Raw genomic sequence first — 18,250 nt, 5'->3', positions numbered from 1 at the left:
GGCGCTTTACCGTCGTTTTAGCGGCGGTCTGCGGGCGCTAGCGGGGTGGTTTTAACCCCCGCTAGCGGCCCGAAAAAGGGTTAAACCCGCCCGCAAAGCGCCGCTACAGCGGCGCTTTGCCGGCGGTATTGCCACGGTGTCCCATTGATTTCAATGGGTAGGAGCGGTATAGGAGCGGTGAATACACCGCTCCTTCACCGCTCCAAAGATGCGGCTAGCAGGACTTTTTTCACCGTCCTGCCAGCGCACCACTCCAGTGTGAAAGCCCTCCGGCTTTCACACTGGAGGGAAAGGGGCCGGTTTTTTTCAGGCGCTACACAGGCGCTATTTTTAGCGCTGTAACGCCTGAATACCGCCCCAGTGTGAAAGCAGCCTTAGTAGTTTAATTTTGCATAACTAGAAAATAAATGTTTGACTTTTGAACATAAAATACATTTAAAAAAAAAGATACGTTCGCTTTACAATAACATAGGCGTCTACTGTAGGAAGAAGAGTATTTCTTGAGCGCTTTCCTAAACTTAACAGAAACCCTGTGTACTGTGCTGAGTAATTGTGGTGCCTGTGGTGCTTGTCACTGTGTATTTACAAGGGTGTTTCTGAGAAAACAGTTGATGGTAGCATTGTTTATTAAGCTGGCCTGATCTATTGGAAGGTAATTGCGGCTTTCTTATGTCATGAAGAAGCTGCCAACACATCTTCTCTTATGAGATCATTTGGTCCAGTGGTGAGGAGCACAAACATTCCGTATGCAAGTCTCTAGGATGTGGAGTGTGCTGTTCCCATGGTTTGTGGCAGGACAGGGTCAGGTCGTTGTTAAACCAATAAATTGTCAGGGGCTGAGGCAGGCAGAGGGGCATGAAAGGTGCAGAGGGCAAAGCAGAACAATCTAAAAGACTCAAACTGATCCTCCCAAGGAACATACAATCACTTGCTCAGTGTGTACTCTCGCACCGCGCACTGGAGGGTATGGTTGTATCCTACACTCAGAGAAGTTTAAGCTGCTTGAATGTTGTATGGACAGGCTAAAGATAAAAAAAATGTTTTTACCTTTTTAGATGTCAGTAGTTACTGTTGTATTATTATATTTTGTTATTATATTGATTATATTATTATTATTATATTTTCTGCTCTCCACAGCTTTGTGAAAAATAAACAGCATTCAACAAACTGTATTTACTAATCTGCTCTGAAAGGTCATGTCTACTTTTTTACTTTGTGATCAGTGTTGGTTTTAAATCAAAGCTTCAAACAAGAAACCTTTTGCTGAAATTACCAAAACCCTTGTACTGAAAACATAGTCACTAGCCACTAGTCAGGAAATGAACTGCCACCTTCTGTCTGCAGGTCTCCTGATTTGTTTCTCTCGTCCAAATCTGGGCTGTTTCTAAAACTTGAGTAATGAGAAATGTAGAGGCAGCAATTGTAACCTTTTTGAATAATGCTAGGTGACTTGCTAACCCTCAGTGTAGGCTTGTTTAAGAGCGATCAGGAATAGTAACTTCTTCTTTTCGCTATTGCCATGAACATATTTTAAATGGGTGCACCGCTTCCACTAGCAGTTGCCCATTTGGCTGCCTGTCTGCTTGCTGTTGTGATAATGTAACCAATATTTTAGTATACAGCGAGTGCATTTGTAGTTATGATCCACAGGTCTCAATGAAGTTACCCTGCAAAGAGACTGTGTCTTCTCATATATATATATATATATATATATATATATATATATATATATATATATATATATATATATATATATATATATATATATATATATGCAACTGTACTTTGCACTCTGAAGCTTACATAGGAGGGTTGCTTATTGATACAATGGGGCAAACCATATGGTGGTGGGGGAAAAGTGTAAGTAATACAAACAACGCACAGGCATTAAACTGAAAAACTGTGTACTGGATTTTTCATTTTTTAAAATTATTTTTTGTTAGATAAACTTCAACCTTTATATATTTCCCAAATCTTTGTACCCTGGTTGAGCCTTTTTGACATGTATGTATGCTGCAAATATTTATTGGCATTTTCTGATATGAATCACTTTGTCTTGTTCATCACACTTGATATGTGTCTGAACATGATGTGTGGAGAGTTGGGGTGGAGTATAAACAGGATAATTACATTATGAAATTTAGATGCTTCAGTTTCTGAATACAGGGTATACCCAAAGATCCAAAGCTGCTTTAAGGCTTTTAGTTTCAGCAATTAGTGGTTGCGTCTTACAAAAAATATGTATAAAACGTATAGATCTATCCATGTAGCAAAATGCTGTATTTTTCTCAGGTTCTTTAAATCTGGCGGCATGCTGCAGATTTTTGCTTACATTTCTTCTTTACCAAACCAAGGTACAACTTTTAATATGTATCCAGTTTTTAAATGGTGCCAATAGTGATATTACACAATACCTGTCATTTTTATTTAGGTGCTCCCTTTTAGCTACACAGTGAGTGATCCCCGTTCACACCTGTGCGATTTTCTTCTTGAAGCTACTAGCTCTAAAACGCTCAAGAAGCCAAATCCCATTCATTTCAATGCCCCTTGTTTACATATGAGCATCCTGTCACCTGAAGCAAAATGCCTGAAGCTCGAAGTACATGAGCTTCTTTATTTTGCAGATTTCACACATTTTTGGCCCCATAGACTTCAATAGAAGGGCATCACTTTCTGAGGATCACATACAATACGCACTGTGTACAATGTTTATTCTCATACGTGGTACTGTTGATTTTCAGACCCCTTCATTTTTTTTCTTTTCTTTTTGCATGTCTATGTACTGTTAACCTTGTGAGATTACTAATAAAAAATTAATTGGGGGAGGGGGGAGCATCACTTGAGCATTTTTACAAGCCTTTTGTCGCTCGTTTTCTGCTCAAACAGCAGCTCTCTACCCCTAATTTCCTCTCCCTTTCCTCCCCCTGGTGCTTTAAATTGACTTAACAAAATTGCCTGAAGCTGTAAAACACTTGTAATACACTTCTATAATGCTTTAAAAATGCTTGTAAAAGGCTGCAAAAACGCTTTAAATGCCTGAAAAGCGCCAGCAAATCGCTTTGTTCAGGTGTGAATGAAGCCTTGGGCTTAATATACATGGGACGTTTTTACAACCTATCCTGAACGATTTAATTTGCCAGATAAAAACCCACGTTTAAAATGTCCATTTTGCCGCATTTACATGCCGCGTTTTGCCACGTTTGCATTTAGAAGCGTTTCGAAATTATAGGCTAGTAAATCTTTGTTCAGGTGTGAATGAAGCCTTAGGCTTAATGTACACGGGACGTTTGTGCAACCTATCCTGAACGAATTAACTTGACAGATAAAAAAACCCATGTTTAAAATGTCAATTTTGCCACATTTACATGCCGCGTTTAGCCACGTTTTCCCACGTTTGTGTTTTTGAAGCGTTTCAAAATAGCCAAAAATGAAAAAGGCCTATAAAATAAACGCTGTTACCGTGTTTAGCTGCTGAAACGAAGGAAACTTTGGCATCTGAACTCATTTTTTTTGCCTTCAAAGAGAAGACTCTAAACGCAACTGCCTAAAAAAAAAAACGACATTAAATGAACCTGTGTACATGTCTGCATAAGATAACATTGGATGAGTTCAGGGGCAGCTGAAAAAAGCATCCAACTGCCTCTGAACGTGCGTTTACCAGCAGCAGTGTACATGAGGCCTTAAAGCTGGGGTTGGTCTTGCTTCTCCCGAGCCATTCTGTTCCTTTTCATATTTCAATATTTATATTAAAGGAATTTTAAATACAAATATTATAGAAAAGTAATTTATTTAAAGGTATTTTTTTCTAGCGTACAGTAGGTAAAGAATACACAATAGTTATGACTTTTGTCCTTTTGAGTGTGGTTGGCAGGCCTACACACATCACTAAAGACATGGAAGGTAACAAACTAGAGGTCGACCGATATGGGTTTTTCTCTGGCCGATGCCGATGCCGATATTTAGAAATCATGGCGGCCGATAGCCGATATATGATGCCGATTTTTTTGGGCCGATATGTTAGGCCGATTTTATTTTATTTATTTATTTTTAATCCCCCTTGATCTAACACACCTTTCCCACTGGGGCGTTTTTTAAGGCGCTTTTGGGCTAAAAATAGCGCCTGTAAAGTGCCTGCAAAATGGCTCCCCTGCAGTCTGTGTGAAAGACGGAGTGCTTTCACACTGAGGCGATGGCGCTGGCAGGATCTTAAAAAAAAAAGTCCTGCAAGCAGCACGTTTGGAGTGGTGTATACCACTCCTCCACCACTCCTGCCCATTGATATGAATGGGCACCACTGCCGAAGCGCATGCAATGCGATTTGGCAGCGGTGCTTCATGGGCGCATTTAACCTCTTCCTTGGCCGCTAGCTGGGTTATATGTGCCCCACTAGCAGCCAAATAGCACCGCTAAAATGATGGTAAAGAGCCGCTAAAACTTGCGTTTTACCGTCAACGTCTGCCCACTCCAGTGTGAAAGCAGTCTTCATAAGTGATACAGAAAATTTCTTACACTTAAAGCGGAGGTCCACCCTAAAATGGACCTTCCGCTCATCGGAACCCTCCCCCCCTCCGGCGCCACAATTGGCACCTTTCAGGGGGGAGGGGGGTGCAGTTACCTGGATAATCCAGGTATCTGCACCCACTTCCGGGCTAGCTCTCTGCAGAAAGGGGCGTACATTACGCCCCTTTCCGCAAGTGCCCGCCCCCTTCCGCAAGTGCCCCGCTGCCTGCTGGGAAACACACAGATCCCAGAGGCAGCGGGTCCATCCTTATTGCGCAGCGCGGCTCACGCATGCGCAGTAGGGAACCGGGAAATTAAGCCGAAAGGCTCCATTTCCTGATTCCCATACCCAAGATGGCGGCGGCGGCAGCACTCGAGTGTCGATCTAGAGATCGGCTTCGGGTGCCGACATCGCGGGCGCGCTGGACAGGTAAGTGTCATTATTTTAAAAGTCAGCAGCTGCAGTATTTGTAGCTGCTGGCTTTTAAAAAAAAAAAAAAAAATAAAAAAAACGCGGAGTCCCGGCGGACTCCCGCTTTAAACATTTATTAAACAAAACAAACCTCCAATCAGTTTACTTGTATGTATGATCTAGATTAAAAAAAACAAAAAACCTATATATTAAATAAAAACAGGTAGTCAAAACTTTTGGACAAAAAAAAAAAAAAATGGGCTAACTTTACTGTTTTTATTTTATTTTTTAAATGGTGTCTTTTTTTCCCAAAAAAATGCATTTGAAAGACCTCTGTGCAAATGCCGTGTGACATAAAATATTGCAACAACCGCTATTTTATTCCCTAGGATCTCTGCTCAAAAAATATATATATTTTTTGGGGGGTCTAAGTGATTTTCTGGCAGAAAATACAGGATTTTTACTTGTAAGCAACAAGTGTCAGAAAAGATTTAGTCTTTAAATGGTTAAACTGAGAACTTCTACACAGAGATGACTTCATTCATTCAGAAGTGTAAACATTGTATCATTTAGTTCTTTTCTTGGCAGTCTGCCCAGAGAGGAGGAAAGTGTTGCTATGACGACTCAGACAACTCACACTGACTTCTTACAGAAGTCATTTCAAAGTCCCGCTGTAGAATGGCTTTTTATTAACACAATCGGCCGATGCCGATTATTTAAAAAACGGCAAATATCGGCCGATATATCGGCCGGCCGATATATCGGTCGACCTCTATAACAAACCCAAGATCAGATTTACCAGTTGAAAGTCGTTACTAATTTTTTCGACCAGTAATTTTCTCTGACGGCTACCAAAAGCGTTAAAAGTCTGTTGTAAGAATCTGAACCTACCTATACATTAAATTACACCTGCCAATAAAGAAAAAAAAAGAAATACTAACCTGACCTCATGCATTAAGTACAGGCATCTAGAGGCCATCCTATATTTTCAGTCTCTAATTGTACTCCAGGACCCCTAAAACCTGGGACCTTTCAATTACTACTTATTGGCCTGTCGCCATCATAGTTTTCAATAACACTTATGCTTTAACACTCATTGATCAGGTTTTTTGCATTATTCCTTCTTGCTTATATTTAAAAAAAAAACATTAAAAATACTACAGTTTCCCTTTTAATACTTTCTGACCATTGACCTGTGCTATATTTGCACAATGGGACAATTGTATTGAATATACACTGGTGTGCCTGTTTGGTTTTCTGCTTGGGTTCCAAGTGGCGCAGTGTATGAAGCCTGCACCTTCAGTAAACAAACCCTACTACCTTGACAGCTGAAGACAGGAGTCCTATCGGTACAGCTGCTTTGGATGTGATCCTTTTGGTTTTGGTGGCAGTAAAAAAAAAAAAAGAAAAAGATATGCTATTGCGTTAGTATACGTTCCTAATATAAACCGACTAAGCAAAGGTAATCTTAGGGCAGAGTTTTTACTGATAGATTAGCCAACGCCTGCCAGCAGAAAGCATTTAGATAAATGGATATCATAGATTAAAATCTATCATGCTGATATAAAAAGCTAAGTGATCAGGTGGGCTGCACATGTCACCATGCATGCATCCTATACCATCCATGCTAAACATGGCTTGGAGTCACCCACTGTGGCTATTGTATTTTGACAGCCGGCCCAACTAGCTGTCAAAATGCCTAAACAGTGTCTGAGTGCAGTTCCTCGAAGAATTATCTGCCCAACACCTTTGATTTTAGAGTGGGGGGGGGCTGACAATTTTTGCCGGTTTATTAGGAAGTGTCCAAAGTTCACTCCTTGTATGGCACGCCCATGTTTTCGTCATAAGTGTTAATTGACATTCCTCAAATCAGCCCTGCTCCGTGTGCAAATATTAATTTCTGTGCCAGGTTGATGGTCCTTTACACCACAGCAGTACACGCATTTATCTATAATTGCGTGGTATGCATATTGCATTTTTTGTGTTGTGTTGAGGGGACATTTTATTGCTCCAACTTGGAGATTTTAAAGAACCAGTACTGTGCCCAAAATGGCAGGGGTCTGGTCACATATATTGCCTGTAGGCTCAGTGCAGCCTTCTATCTACTTGCTTAACATGCTTTGTTTCATGGTTTTTTGTTCCATGTGCTTTCTGTGTCTTTGTGTTGAGGCAGCCACCTTGTTGGAGGAACAGGGTTTTGCCCCCTGATTGGTAGTCTTGATGACACGTGGGGTGGTGATGAAGAAGGCAACAGGAGAGGTGGAAGCAGTTGAATGATTGCTCTGCATGTTCTCACGGTACAGCTCCAGAGGTGGCAAAGCCTTAGATGGTCTTGCACTATAGTTATGCAGCTATAAGGTAATGGTACAGTAGTGCACAGCCACATGTCAGGTAGTACAGTTTTTTTTTTAACAATTCAAAACAAAAAGGCATTTTCTAGTATTGCTTAAGCACAGGAAAAATGGCAAATCTTTACTAAGGTGGTTCAAAGCATTCTCTCAGCTCGACTTTCTCTGCCCTCCTCTTCCAGCAATGGTTCAGCAGCCTTCTATCTAAATCTAGAGCAATTGCTGTGGGAGGGGCAAGCAGAGTGATCTGAGCTGCTGAGAAAATTTGAACTTCAGAGCATCTGCCATGAAATTTGAGAATGAATTGCCCCAGAGTGCCTGCAGATAGGTTGTTGAGGGCTTGATTTATATATTTTTTTATTGCTTAAGAATATGTAAATACTTGTCTATAGTCTGGTCAGAGTTACAATTTAGGCTCCTTGCACACAGGGCTGTCCATCTGCAGTGCATCCCTTCAAGTGTTTTACTGCACCCTGAAGGGACAGGCACAGTGTCCAGCAAAGTATGACAGGCAGCTGGATGAGGCTGAGTGCTGTACTAAGTGATACTGGCATTTAGGGCCCTATACATTTTGGGATACGGGTCTTCTGTGTTCCAAGCCTTCTTCACTAAACACATAGAGCCTTGAGCACAGCTACAGTATTCGGCCCTTTCCAAATGCAGCCTGTCATGGAAATTAACAGGCTGCCTGCTGCGGGGCTGGATGCTGAGCCAATCCCTCCTGGCGCACTGCAGCTAGACAGCCTTGTGTCCAAGGGGCCTAAAGTTGCTAATTGTGGGGTGCTCAGCAGAATTGTGAAAAAGGTGAGGTAACGTTTAAAGCTAATTTTTACACAAATTCCTTAATCTGCCCTTGCCCTTCTTAATTTTCACAGTAGCAGTACAGATCAAAGGAATTCACAGTTTTTTTCATTTTCCGATGATACAAGTGCTGGGCATGGTCATACAAAATAATGACCACCTGTCTCTGGCTTAAATCATGTGCCCTGGAAAGTTAACTTTCTGAATGACTGTGTGTAACCGTTACAGAGAATGATATAGCAGAAAAGCTATTTTAGTTGTGAGATTGTAGAGTGTTATAAAGTGAACCGAGGGTAAAACTGCTGGTATCTAGGAGTGCTGGGATTTTGGGGTCCTCAACTATTATTCATTAACAGTGTCCACCTAGAGTGCTTGTGTGGCTACAGGAATTGGTTTGTTTCTGTTAAGGTCTGCCCTTACATCTTTAATTTCCCTATGGCCAGAAGCCAGAATTTCAGGTTTCACGTGTAGGCAAAGTATTATTGCAACGTGATCACATCCATGACAGCCTTTGGTTATTTATTGTGCAAAGTTTTAATGTGGACCTATCCTTAATATTCACACGTCATAAAAATCAGCAAGAAAACGACAACAATACTAAAGCTGGCCATAGATGGATTGAAATTTGACGGGTTCAGCAGGGACCAAGCAAATTTTGTCCATGTGTTGCCACTTCCACCCAGCAGAGGTCGATCTAATGATTGACTTCTGTTAAATGGGCTTGTTGGAAAATCTTTCTCCATCTGCAGCTGCAGCGACTGATCGGTGTATTCTGATATCAGAGGGTCCTCTCTGTCAGAATAGAATGAGGTGGATTTACTAAAGGCAAATACCATGTGCTTTGTGTGCAGTTGTACTAATTTTCCCTAGAGCTTAGAAAATATGGTAAAGCTCTGCTGATTTCCATCATCTAGTCATGTGCAGGTGAAAATGATTTTTTTTGTTCCTTTCATTTAATTGGGTAGTATTTGCAAAGCGAGGGAGTACAGCGGCATAGTGGTTAGCACTTCTGCCTGGCAGCACTGGGGTCATTGGTTTGAATCCCAACCATAACACAGCCTTCTTGGAGCTTGCATGTTTTTCCATTGGCTCCCTCTTCTGTCAATCAAATGCTGTGAAGAGTGAGCGGGGGACAGGGTCCCATAGGAAGCTGTTTTCTATAGTGGTAAAATATTTACCTGCTCTGTGCAATGGTTTCGCACAGAGCAGGCCCGATCCTCCTCTTCTGGGGTCCCCCCCGCCGGCACTCCAGGCTCTTCCTCTTTGGTGCATGCTCCCATAGAAAGTGGAAAATTGCCAAAGAGGAGCATGAAGTGTTGGCAGGGGACTCCAAAATAGGAGGATGCCATTGCACAGAGTAGGCACGTATCACTCGTTACCACTATAGTAGTAGATTCTGTCCAAAATGAAAATCACAATTTTCACAAATCACAAAGATTTTTTTTTTGCTCATAAGAAATCACGATTCTCGTGGTGTAACATCATCTTTCACATTATACAAAAAAATTGGGCTAACTTTTACAGTTTAGTTTTTTTTTTTACTATTCATTAAAGTGTATTTTTCCCCAAAAATTACGTTTGAAAGACCACTGCACAAATACAAAATAATGTGACAACCGCCATTTTATTCTCTAGGGTCTCTGCTAATATATATATATATATATATATATAATGTGTGTGTTTGGGGGTTCTAAGTCATTTTGTAGCAAAAAATACAGATTTTAATTCGTAAGCCACAAGTGTCAGAAAAAGATCTTAGTCTTTAAAGGGGAACTCCAGTCAAAAATGAAAATGTTCCTATTAATAGTATATTAAATATGTTTACCCTTGATATTATTCATTTTCTGACTATCTGATTGTGTGGCTTAGAAAGTCTTATGTAAGTTAGACAATCGGCTTCTTTCTGTTCTTAACTGACACCCCTATCCATGCGTCTGGCCCCTTTCAGGACACCGGTGCATGGATTCCAATGCGGAGGGGCTGTTTTTTTGAAGCACCAGTTAGAGCCAGAGACTCGAATATAGGGTGCGCTCGGATCGCAGAGTGCTCTGAGCCTACCCAGGTGTGTTACAGAAACGAATCAATATTCGCTTGTGTAGCACCGATTCTCCTCCCAGCCAGTCAGGAAGTGGGTCTCGTCACCGGTCACCCGATTGGCTGAAAGGATAGGCAATCCTATTGGACACAAAGCAGGAGGGGAGGAGCTGGAAGCCACCATGAAGGACTCTGAGCCGAGCCGCTGCACCACGCTGCCTACCACCCGCCACGGTGGGGTAAGTGCCGGACCAACTGGCAAACAGCGGGCGGGTGTTTTTTTGCAGCTGCCCCCCCCCCAAATAAAAAAAAAAAACACCAGCCGCCACTGCCGACAATGCTATCTCTCATCATGTGAATTTGATAGGCTGTCTTTCACTTCCTGAAAAGGTTGTCGGTTGTTCTTAGGCAGGCATGCCCAGCACCACCTCCATCCTTCTTATCCTTCACAGAGAGAAAGAGCAGACATTGGAATTATGTTCTTCTTGTTCTTCATGGTTCCAGCAGCACATAACACACACTATTTGTTAGAAACTGTAAGATTACAATGCAACATGCTGCAGATTTTCTACAATGTAGAAACACATGGTTGTTTCTGCATGACACTGTGATTGGCACTGTGTGCACAGTGTGGCACATGCCCAGCTGCTGTGAACGCCATAGAGAGCTGGGGAAGAAATGTCATTTGACTAGCGCAATATATGAAAGAAACCAGGTACAAAGGAAATTTTTTTAAAGTTTGGAAGGATACAGATCGATTTCTGTTCATTACATGTGAATGAGCTTAAGCCTCTGTTTCCACTAGTGCAACTTGTCATGTGACTTTGGACACAGTGTGTTTTGCCTGTACTATTCTTTTAATGTATAGTAATCATTGTAGACTGTGAGCTGAGACCCCAGAGCACTTCCAGCTACACTGACAGTTTCCCCTGTGTCACGCTCCCTTCTCCTGTGGTAGTCTGGATTCAAAGCCCAGCACAGCTATACTGTATATTTGCACTGTGGGGGAGCAGATTAACTAACTATTTTCTTATTACTGAGTTTAGTAACCCTTTAAGTATTCGGCTGGACTTCCACTTTAAGTGGTGAAACTGACTTCATTTACAGACCGAAGTGCATTCCTTTGATCTAAAGAACTAAAGTGTTACAATCTATCTTTATCTCCCCTAATCTAAACTTGGCAGGCTGCCATTTTTTTGTTCTTGTTTTTTTTTCTTCTCTGCACTCCATAGAAGGCAATGTATTGTCCGATTAGGTCCGCCTGTCAGTTTTTTTAGACAGACCCGATCGGTCCACTTGTGTGAGAGCCCTTAACCACTTCAGCCCCGGACAATTTCACCCCCTTCCTTACCAGAGCACAGAGCGATTCGGCACTGCATCTCTTTAACTGACAATTGCGCAGTTGTGTGACGTTTTCCCACAAATAGAGCTTTCTTTTGGTGGTATTTGATCATCCCTGCGGTTCTTATTTAAGCAAAAGAAGAGCGACCATTTTGAAAAAAACACAATATTTTTTACTTTTTGCCATAATATCCAATACGTATTCTTCTACATATTTTTGGTAAAAAAAATCGCAATAAGCGTATATAGGTTTGTGCAAAAGTTATAGCGTCTACAAAATAGGGGATCGATTTATGGCATTTTTTTTTTTTTTTTTTACTAGTAATGGCGATCTGCAATTTTTTCGTGACTGTGACATTGTGACGATCATATCGGACACTTTTGACACGTTTTTAGGACCCTTCACATTTACACAGCGATCGGTGCTATAAAATTGCACTGATTACTGTGTAAATGTGACCGGCAGGGAAGGGGTTAACACCAGGGGGCGCTGCAGGGGTTAATTATGTTCTCTGGGAGTAATTCTAACTGGGGGGGGAGGGGACTCACAAGGGGAGGAGACCGATCGGTGTTCCTCTGTACTGGGAACACACCATCGGTCTCCTCTCCTCTGACAGCACGTGGATCTGTGTGTTTACATACACAGATCCACTGTCCTGCTGTGTTCCAAGGCAATCGCGGGTGCCCGGCAGACATCGTGGCCGCCGGGCACGCGCACCAGGTCCCGAGCAACGCCGCGGGCGCACGTGCGTGCCCCCTAGATGGTCGGGAATGGGAGGACGTCATATGATGCCCGCTCAGGATGGGAGATCCCATCTGCGGGTGTCATATTACTATGGGTGGGTAGGGAAGTGGTTAATGGTCTCCACATATTTCTAGATATATGAAATTTATACACACAACTGTATTTGTAGTATTTTGCACACCTGTCAATCTATCATCTGGAAATATTATTATTATTTTTTTTTTTTTTTACAATACCTGTATGTGAAATTATAACCAATACACACATTAAAGATGTTATAATGTATCCAGTAGTCTTTGTTGGCTACACCCCTTACCTGTATGTTTTTCACTTTGCTACATTGTTGGGCTGATGGCTCGGAGCTAGCAGGTGTTTGCTTACTACACCGTGAGGTTACTAAGGAGGTCCCCTGGGTACTGTAGCTTTCATCACCTCCTGCCCCTCCCCGACTGTAAGATAACTCTCGCTCAACAATATTCAAAGAAGCTAGCTTTCAAACTGACCTTCAGGCCATTTCAGAAAAGGGGTGTGCTTTACATGCTTGATCGCTGCTCACCATGACTTCTTCATACTAGTCAACGAACTGCCAGAGGGACAGATGTTGCCAATTTCAAATATACAGAGGGGAAGGCAAACATTGCTAAGCAACCATTTACTTGAGAGAGCATTTTTAGGAGCGCAGCCAAGGGAGTTATGCCTGGGAGCTCAGCGAGCCTTCTCATGGCCCTGCCTGTGCAAGGGAAGAGATTAAAAGTTCTTTCCTGTGAAAGCTACCGTGGAGCTGCCAGAAGAAAGCAGGCTAACCTGTTGACACTGATTAGGACTGACAAGTGGGCTGGTGTGGAGACAGACAAAGCTGGTGGCCATGTAGGAGGGAAGTAAGACATGTTCACAGAGGTAAGATCTCCTTCTCGATGGGTGATCAGCTGTCAGCTGTCACAAGGTACACACTGAAGTGCTCCAAATCCGCAGAAGGATTCTTCTTTTTCTTTTTCCACTGTAAACAGAGATGTCGGGCGTTTTGTTTTGCTCTCAGATATATGCTTAATTATCTCTAAGGTGCAAGATACAAGTTCACCTGTTTTATAGATAATACCTGCTAATGATTATTTTGCATTCAGTTTATCAGCAGATTAAGAAATATATGGTCTGTTTACATTGGGAAAAAAAATGACCAAGTTTTTACCTGCACAGACCTTCTTAAACGCGACTTGCACGGACCTTACCTGTGCTTTGCTTTAGCGTTTTTGTGTTTACATTGGGTGTATGGTATGCTTGATTCAGTTGGTTTTGTACACATTAACTAAATGGATTGAGATCTGTGACTGAGAGAATACATATTTATATCTTGTATGACCTATCTGCATTTTGTAAGACAAATCCACAGAGAGTTGTACGTGTCCCTCCCAGAATAAACCCTAGAGCAGCACGAAGAGCAATTAACTACAGTATGTTACAGAATGCCTCTCCCTTGCTATGCTGCTTTACGTGTGCTTAGTTTAGTCACCTGTCTTCATGTTGGCTTGCCTTGAATGAGATCGCCATGTTACAGTAAGAGCAGCAATGCTGGTGTAAACCTCAGTGTTTTAAGTAATCTTCATGAAGTTATAAAAAGTAAACTATCTTATCCATTGTTGGTTGATATAGTAGTATCATTTGATATGAGATTTTTTGCTTGCATTTCTTTTGGGCCCTCTGGCTATCCAGAATACTTCTGGACCTGTATCATGAAATAAAAAAGCAATGTGTGAAGTGTTTTAAAGTCGCACCTAGGCTTGGTTCACACTGCCACTAATTGCTATCCGACTTGTGAGACCCCCGTGTCGCATGACATGTGAAATCCCATGTTAGTCAATGAGGGCTGTCTTGATTAGCACTACTAAAGTCACTCCGACATTAAAAAATGTTCCTGTACTACATGGTGACTTCTTTCTGACTTGTGCCCCATAGACTTTAATGGAAGTTGTCTCGAAGTTGTATCCTCATCTATGTTGATGTAATTTGAAATTACCGTAAAATGACTCTGACAGTACATGGCATATTCCTGTATGCTGGTTTCTCTGCATACCTGCACGAAACAAATTTACTTCAAAGTAGTACTAGAATCTCACCAAGTTGCCAGCAAATCTCATGTAAGTTGACTGGCAATGCTGCACCTTAAGTCACGCAACTTTCAGGTGAACTGAGCCTTACCAAATTTAAAAAAATAATCCACATACATTTACTACCTAATGGCCCTGTAATCTTTTTCAATTAATTGGTTCTAAATGTGTTTTCTGCCTCATTCTCTGTGAGCTCCTACACCTCTCCTTTTCCCTTCTCACTTCTGCTTGTATGAAATGAGCAGTGCACATTAGTTGTGCTTATGCCGCTTACACACGATAGAATTGTCCGGCGGACTAGGTCTGCCGGACCACAGTATGCCAGACAATTTGGTCGTGTGTGGGCTCCAGCGGACTTTTTCATCGTAAAGTCCGGCGGACTTAGAAAGTAGTTTTGACCCAAAATTTGTCCACCAGACTTGGCTTTCAGCGGACAATCCGTTCGTCAGTGTGCTAGTCCGGCGGACTAAGAATGACGCATGCTCTGAAGCAAGTACGAGAAGGAAGCTACTGGCTATTGAACTTCCTTTTTCTAGTCCCATCGTACGTGCTGTACGTCATCGCCTTAGAAATCGCTGGACTTTCGGAGCGTCCGTGTGTGGCCAAGTCCGTTCGTTATAAAGTCCGGATTGTTTGACCAATTCCGCCGGACAATTCGATCGTGTGTACGCGACATTAGGCTACTTTCACACTGGGACGTCGCCGGTAAAGCGCCGCTATTTTTAGTGCCGATTTACCAAAGTTTTTGCGGAGGTTTTCGCGCCACTAGTGGGGCGATTTTTTTTTTTACCTCCGCTAGCAGTTGAAAAGGAATAAAACCGCCCGCAAAATGCCACTGCAGCAGTGCTATGCCGGCACTGCCCATTGATTCCATTGGCAGGGGCGCTTTAAGAGTGGTGTATACACTGCTCCTACAGCGCTGCAAAGATGCGGCTTGCAGGACACTTTTTGGGGTGTCCTGCGTGAGAGGTAAGGCTCTTTACAGGCACTATTTTTAGCGCTATAGCACCTGTAAAGTGCCTCGGTGTGAAAGCAGCCTTAGGTGCACTGCTCTATGCACACTACAAATCCCATAGTCCATATTGGGAGCAACAAGAGGCTGGCTACATTCATACATACACTTGTAGAACAAATGTAGCGACTTTCTCTAACAGAAAATTGGATCATACCAGCAAAACAAGGAATTTGGAAGAGGTTGAGATCAATAGAAGGTACTTTCAATAAATTCAAGTGGTTGTAAAGCCTCAAAGTTTATTACCTTCATGCATTTTATGCGTGAAGGTAAAAAAACCTTCTGTGTGCACCTCCCCAATACTTACCTGAGCCCGATCTTTCTCCAGCACTGTGCACAGAAGCCTCGCCTCTCCCAGGTTTCTCCCTCCTTATTAGCTGAGACCACATTGGGAGCCAGTGGCTTCTGCTACTGTAAATAACAACCAGTGAGCCAATGAGGAGAGAGCAGGGGAGACTAGTTCCACCTTGTGTGTGAATGGACACATAGGGCAGCGACTCAGGAGCCAGCCCGCTCGGGTGCCCCCATAACGAGTTGCTTGCTATGGGGGCACTCGTTAGGGGAGAGGGGCCAGGAGTGCCAGCAGGGGACCCAAGAAGAGGATCGGGGCTGCTCTATGCAAAACCTCTACACAGAGCAGGAAAGTATCTGAGCTCATCCTTCTGTGTTTTCATTCTACTAAATCCGGTATGATGTTCTTGTGAATTGCCAAAATAAGATTGCTTAAAAAAGTTTTCAGCAAGCCTTTGAAAGTCCAGAGTTCTGTCACACTCCTATAAACTGGAAATTTATCAAAAACCTTCCAATGAGAATGCAGAAGAGTGAATAACTAGAGTAGGATTTGTGACACCGCAAATTGGTGTTTGAATATGGAGAAATGTTTTGACTAATACCATATTGGTCTTGTTATGAGACTTCCATTTGGAAAAAAAAAAAAAAACCCTGCACGTAGACACCACCATGTTTGACACACTTTCACAGAGTCAAACACAGATTTGTTTCCATGGGAAGGATACCAGTTTCTTCCCAAGTGGTATGCTCTTCTGGGAGTAAAACCAACTGCTAAATGAAGGAAGACGTGTAAATTGTTTCATGCTGGCAGCCAAAATAATATCTTGCGGATATGATTATATGTTGCCCATAAATGTATCAATCTTAGCATTTTACTACACTGATAAGATCTACAAATGCTGAATTGTGTATCGCTCTCTTGTCTAAATGATATACTGTATGTACCCTCACCTTGTAAAACAAACCATTTAGTTTAAAATGGAAATGAAAGGCAAAACATTTATGTATATGTATATAAAATCTCTGTTTTCAGCTGCATAAGGGGCTTATGGGCTGCGCAGGGGGATGTGTCGGCACAAATTTTTGCCACTGGAGGACAGGCAGGCTGTGCTCTCAGAAAAAACAGAAAACTGACCACACTGATATGGATGTGCCCTCATGACTAGTGTGGTCGGATTGAAATAGGAAAGCAGAGGCACTGACAAGGCCACCAGGCAGTGGTGTATTTAGGTTTTGTGCTGCCCTAGGCCTGGCTAAACTCATGCACCCCCTAATTTAAATACGACCCAACCTTCCTGTCAAGGCCACACCCCTTCCTATTTAAGACATGCCCTCATCTGTAAATCACACCCCTTCCTCTTTCCGTTGATGGGCACAGGGGCACAGTGGCTGCGTTACTAAAGCTGCCTGGGTATACAAGTTTTTAAATTGGCCCTGACTCCTGGCTTGCTGTTTCAATCCAAGATGGATTGAACCAGAAGGGGGGGGGGGGTGTCGAGAGAGCCGCCGCCCTAGGCCTTGATGGCCTAAGCCAAGACACAGCACTGCCACCAGGTATTTCCCACATAGCAATGCTACAAAAGGAACAGGATACTTTAGAACACAAGTACATGGTGCAACAGACACATGACACATCAGGAAAATTAACTGTTGGGGTAACATATTCATATAAGCAATTGTAAAAGTAAATTAAAAAAAACACATCTCTATACTTACCTGTGCGGTGCAATGGAATTGCACAGAGAGGCTGCAAACCTCCTCTTCTCGGGTCCCCCACCGGCGCTCCTGGCCACTCGTCTCTCCCCAGTGCACCCATGGGGGGCACTTGTGCATGCTCGCTCTTGAGCTTCGCTGCTGCATCCATTGACAGACAGTGAGACTTGGCCCTGTTCTCTCGTCACTGGCTTTGACTGGCAGCATTGGGAGCCAATAACTCCCGGTGCCCCTGCAAAGCCAGCAAGACCCAGAAGTGAGGGGAGAGAAGAGCTTCAGACATGCAGAACACTGGATCAAGTGAGGGCTCAGGTAAGTAAAAGGGGGGTGAGGAGGGATGCTAATGCCTAAACATTTTTTTTATCTCAATGCAAGGAATGCATTAAGGGAAAAAATATTTAGTCTCTAAAAAAACTTTAAGCAGTTTCGTCTGTTTTAGAAGCATCATTCTAAAAACAAGCAGATGGTCTGGAGATTCTATTAAATCAAAGCTGGTCATATGGCATATGGAGCAGTCAGTTGCTTCTGAAATGCTCACTTTTGATGTCTGTTTTACTTTTTACAGAAAAACTTTTCATAGCCTTTGGATTGATACAAATTAATGTAAAACTGTTCATAGTATTGAATAATTATCTCAGACTTTCCAAAAATAAAAAATGGAAAAATCAATGCATCGTTGGGCAGCAGTAGACCAGGTTAAACTAACCACGAAGTTTAATTTGATTGCACAAGTCAATAGTACTTCAATTTACTAATGTTTGAAAGATGCACTGTAAAGAGTCTAATAACACTTTTTGAAGATAAAGAGAAATGTGATTGGTGGTTCTGGAAATCTTCCACATTTTCATCAGTTTTTAAATAAAGTGCACTGTTTTTTGTGGCACTATTTCATAATCCAAAGGTAGCTCATATGAGTCTTTTTATTTTAGTTTTTTTCAACTTTGTACGATC

At 42.3% G+C, this 18,250-nt stretch overlaps 1 protein-coding gene across 5 annotated transcripts in view; it reads left to right on the top strand.

Moving 5' to 3' along the window:
* The window catches only part of AFF1 (ALF transcription elongation factor 1), a 204,314-nt gene that overhangs the window by 78,708 nt on the left and 107,356 nt on the right, over positions 1-18,250 (top strand). The window contains exon 1 of one of the 5 annotated variants that reach the window (XM_077476370.1): positions 12,645-13,078. The exons of the other annotated variants lie outside the window; for them this stretch is intronic. Within the exon in view, the coding sequence (XP_077332496.1) occupies positions 13,067-13,078 (12 nt within the window). The 5' untranslated portion in view covers positions 12,645-13,066. Of the gene's footprint in view, positions 1-12,644; positions 13,079-18,250 lie in introns of those variants that run through there. 5 annotated transcript variants of the gene reach the window in all.

The sequence above is a fragment of the Lithobates pipiens genome, unplaced genomic scaffold (assembly GCF_037356315.1).
Source record: "Lithobates pipiens isolate NorthernLeopardFrog02 unplaced genomic scaffold, aLitPip1_a1.2 Scaffold_13, whole genome shotgun sequence".
Taxonomy (NCBI): domain Eukaryota; kingdom Metazoa; phylum Chordata; class Amphibia; order Anura; family Ranidae; genus Lithobates; species Lithobates pipiens.
This window is presented reverse-complemented; position numbering and strand designations above follow the sequence as displayed.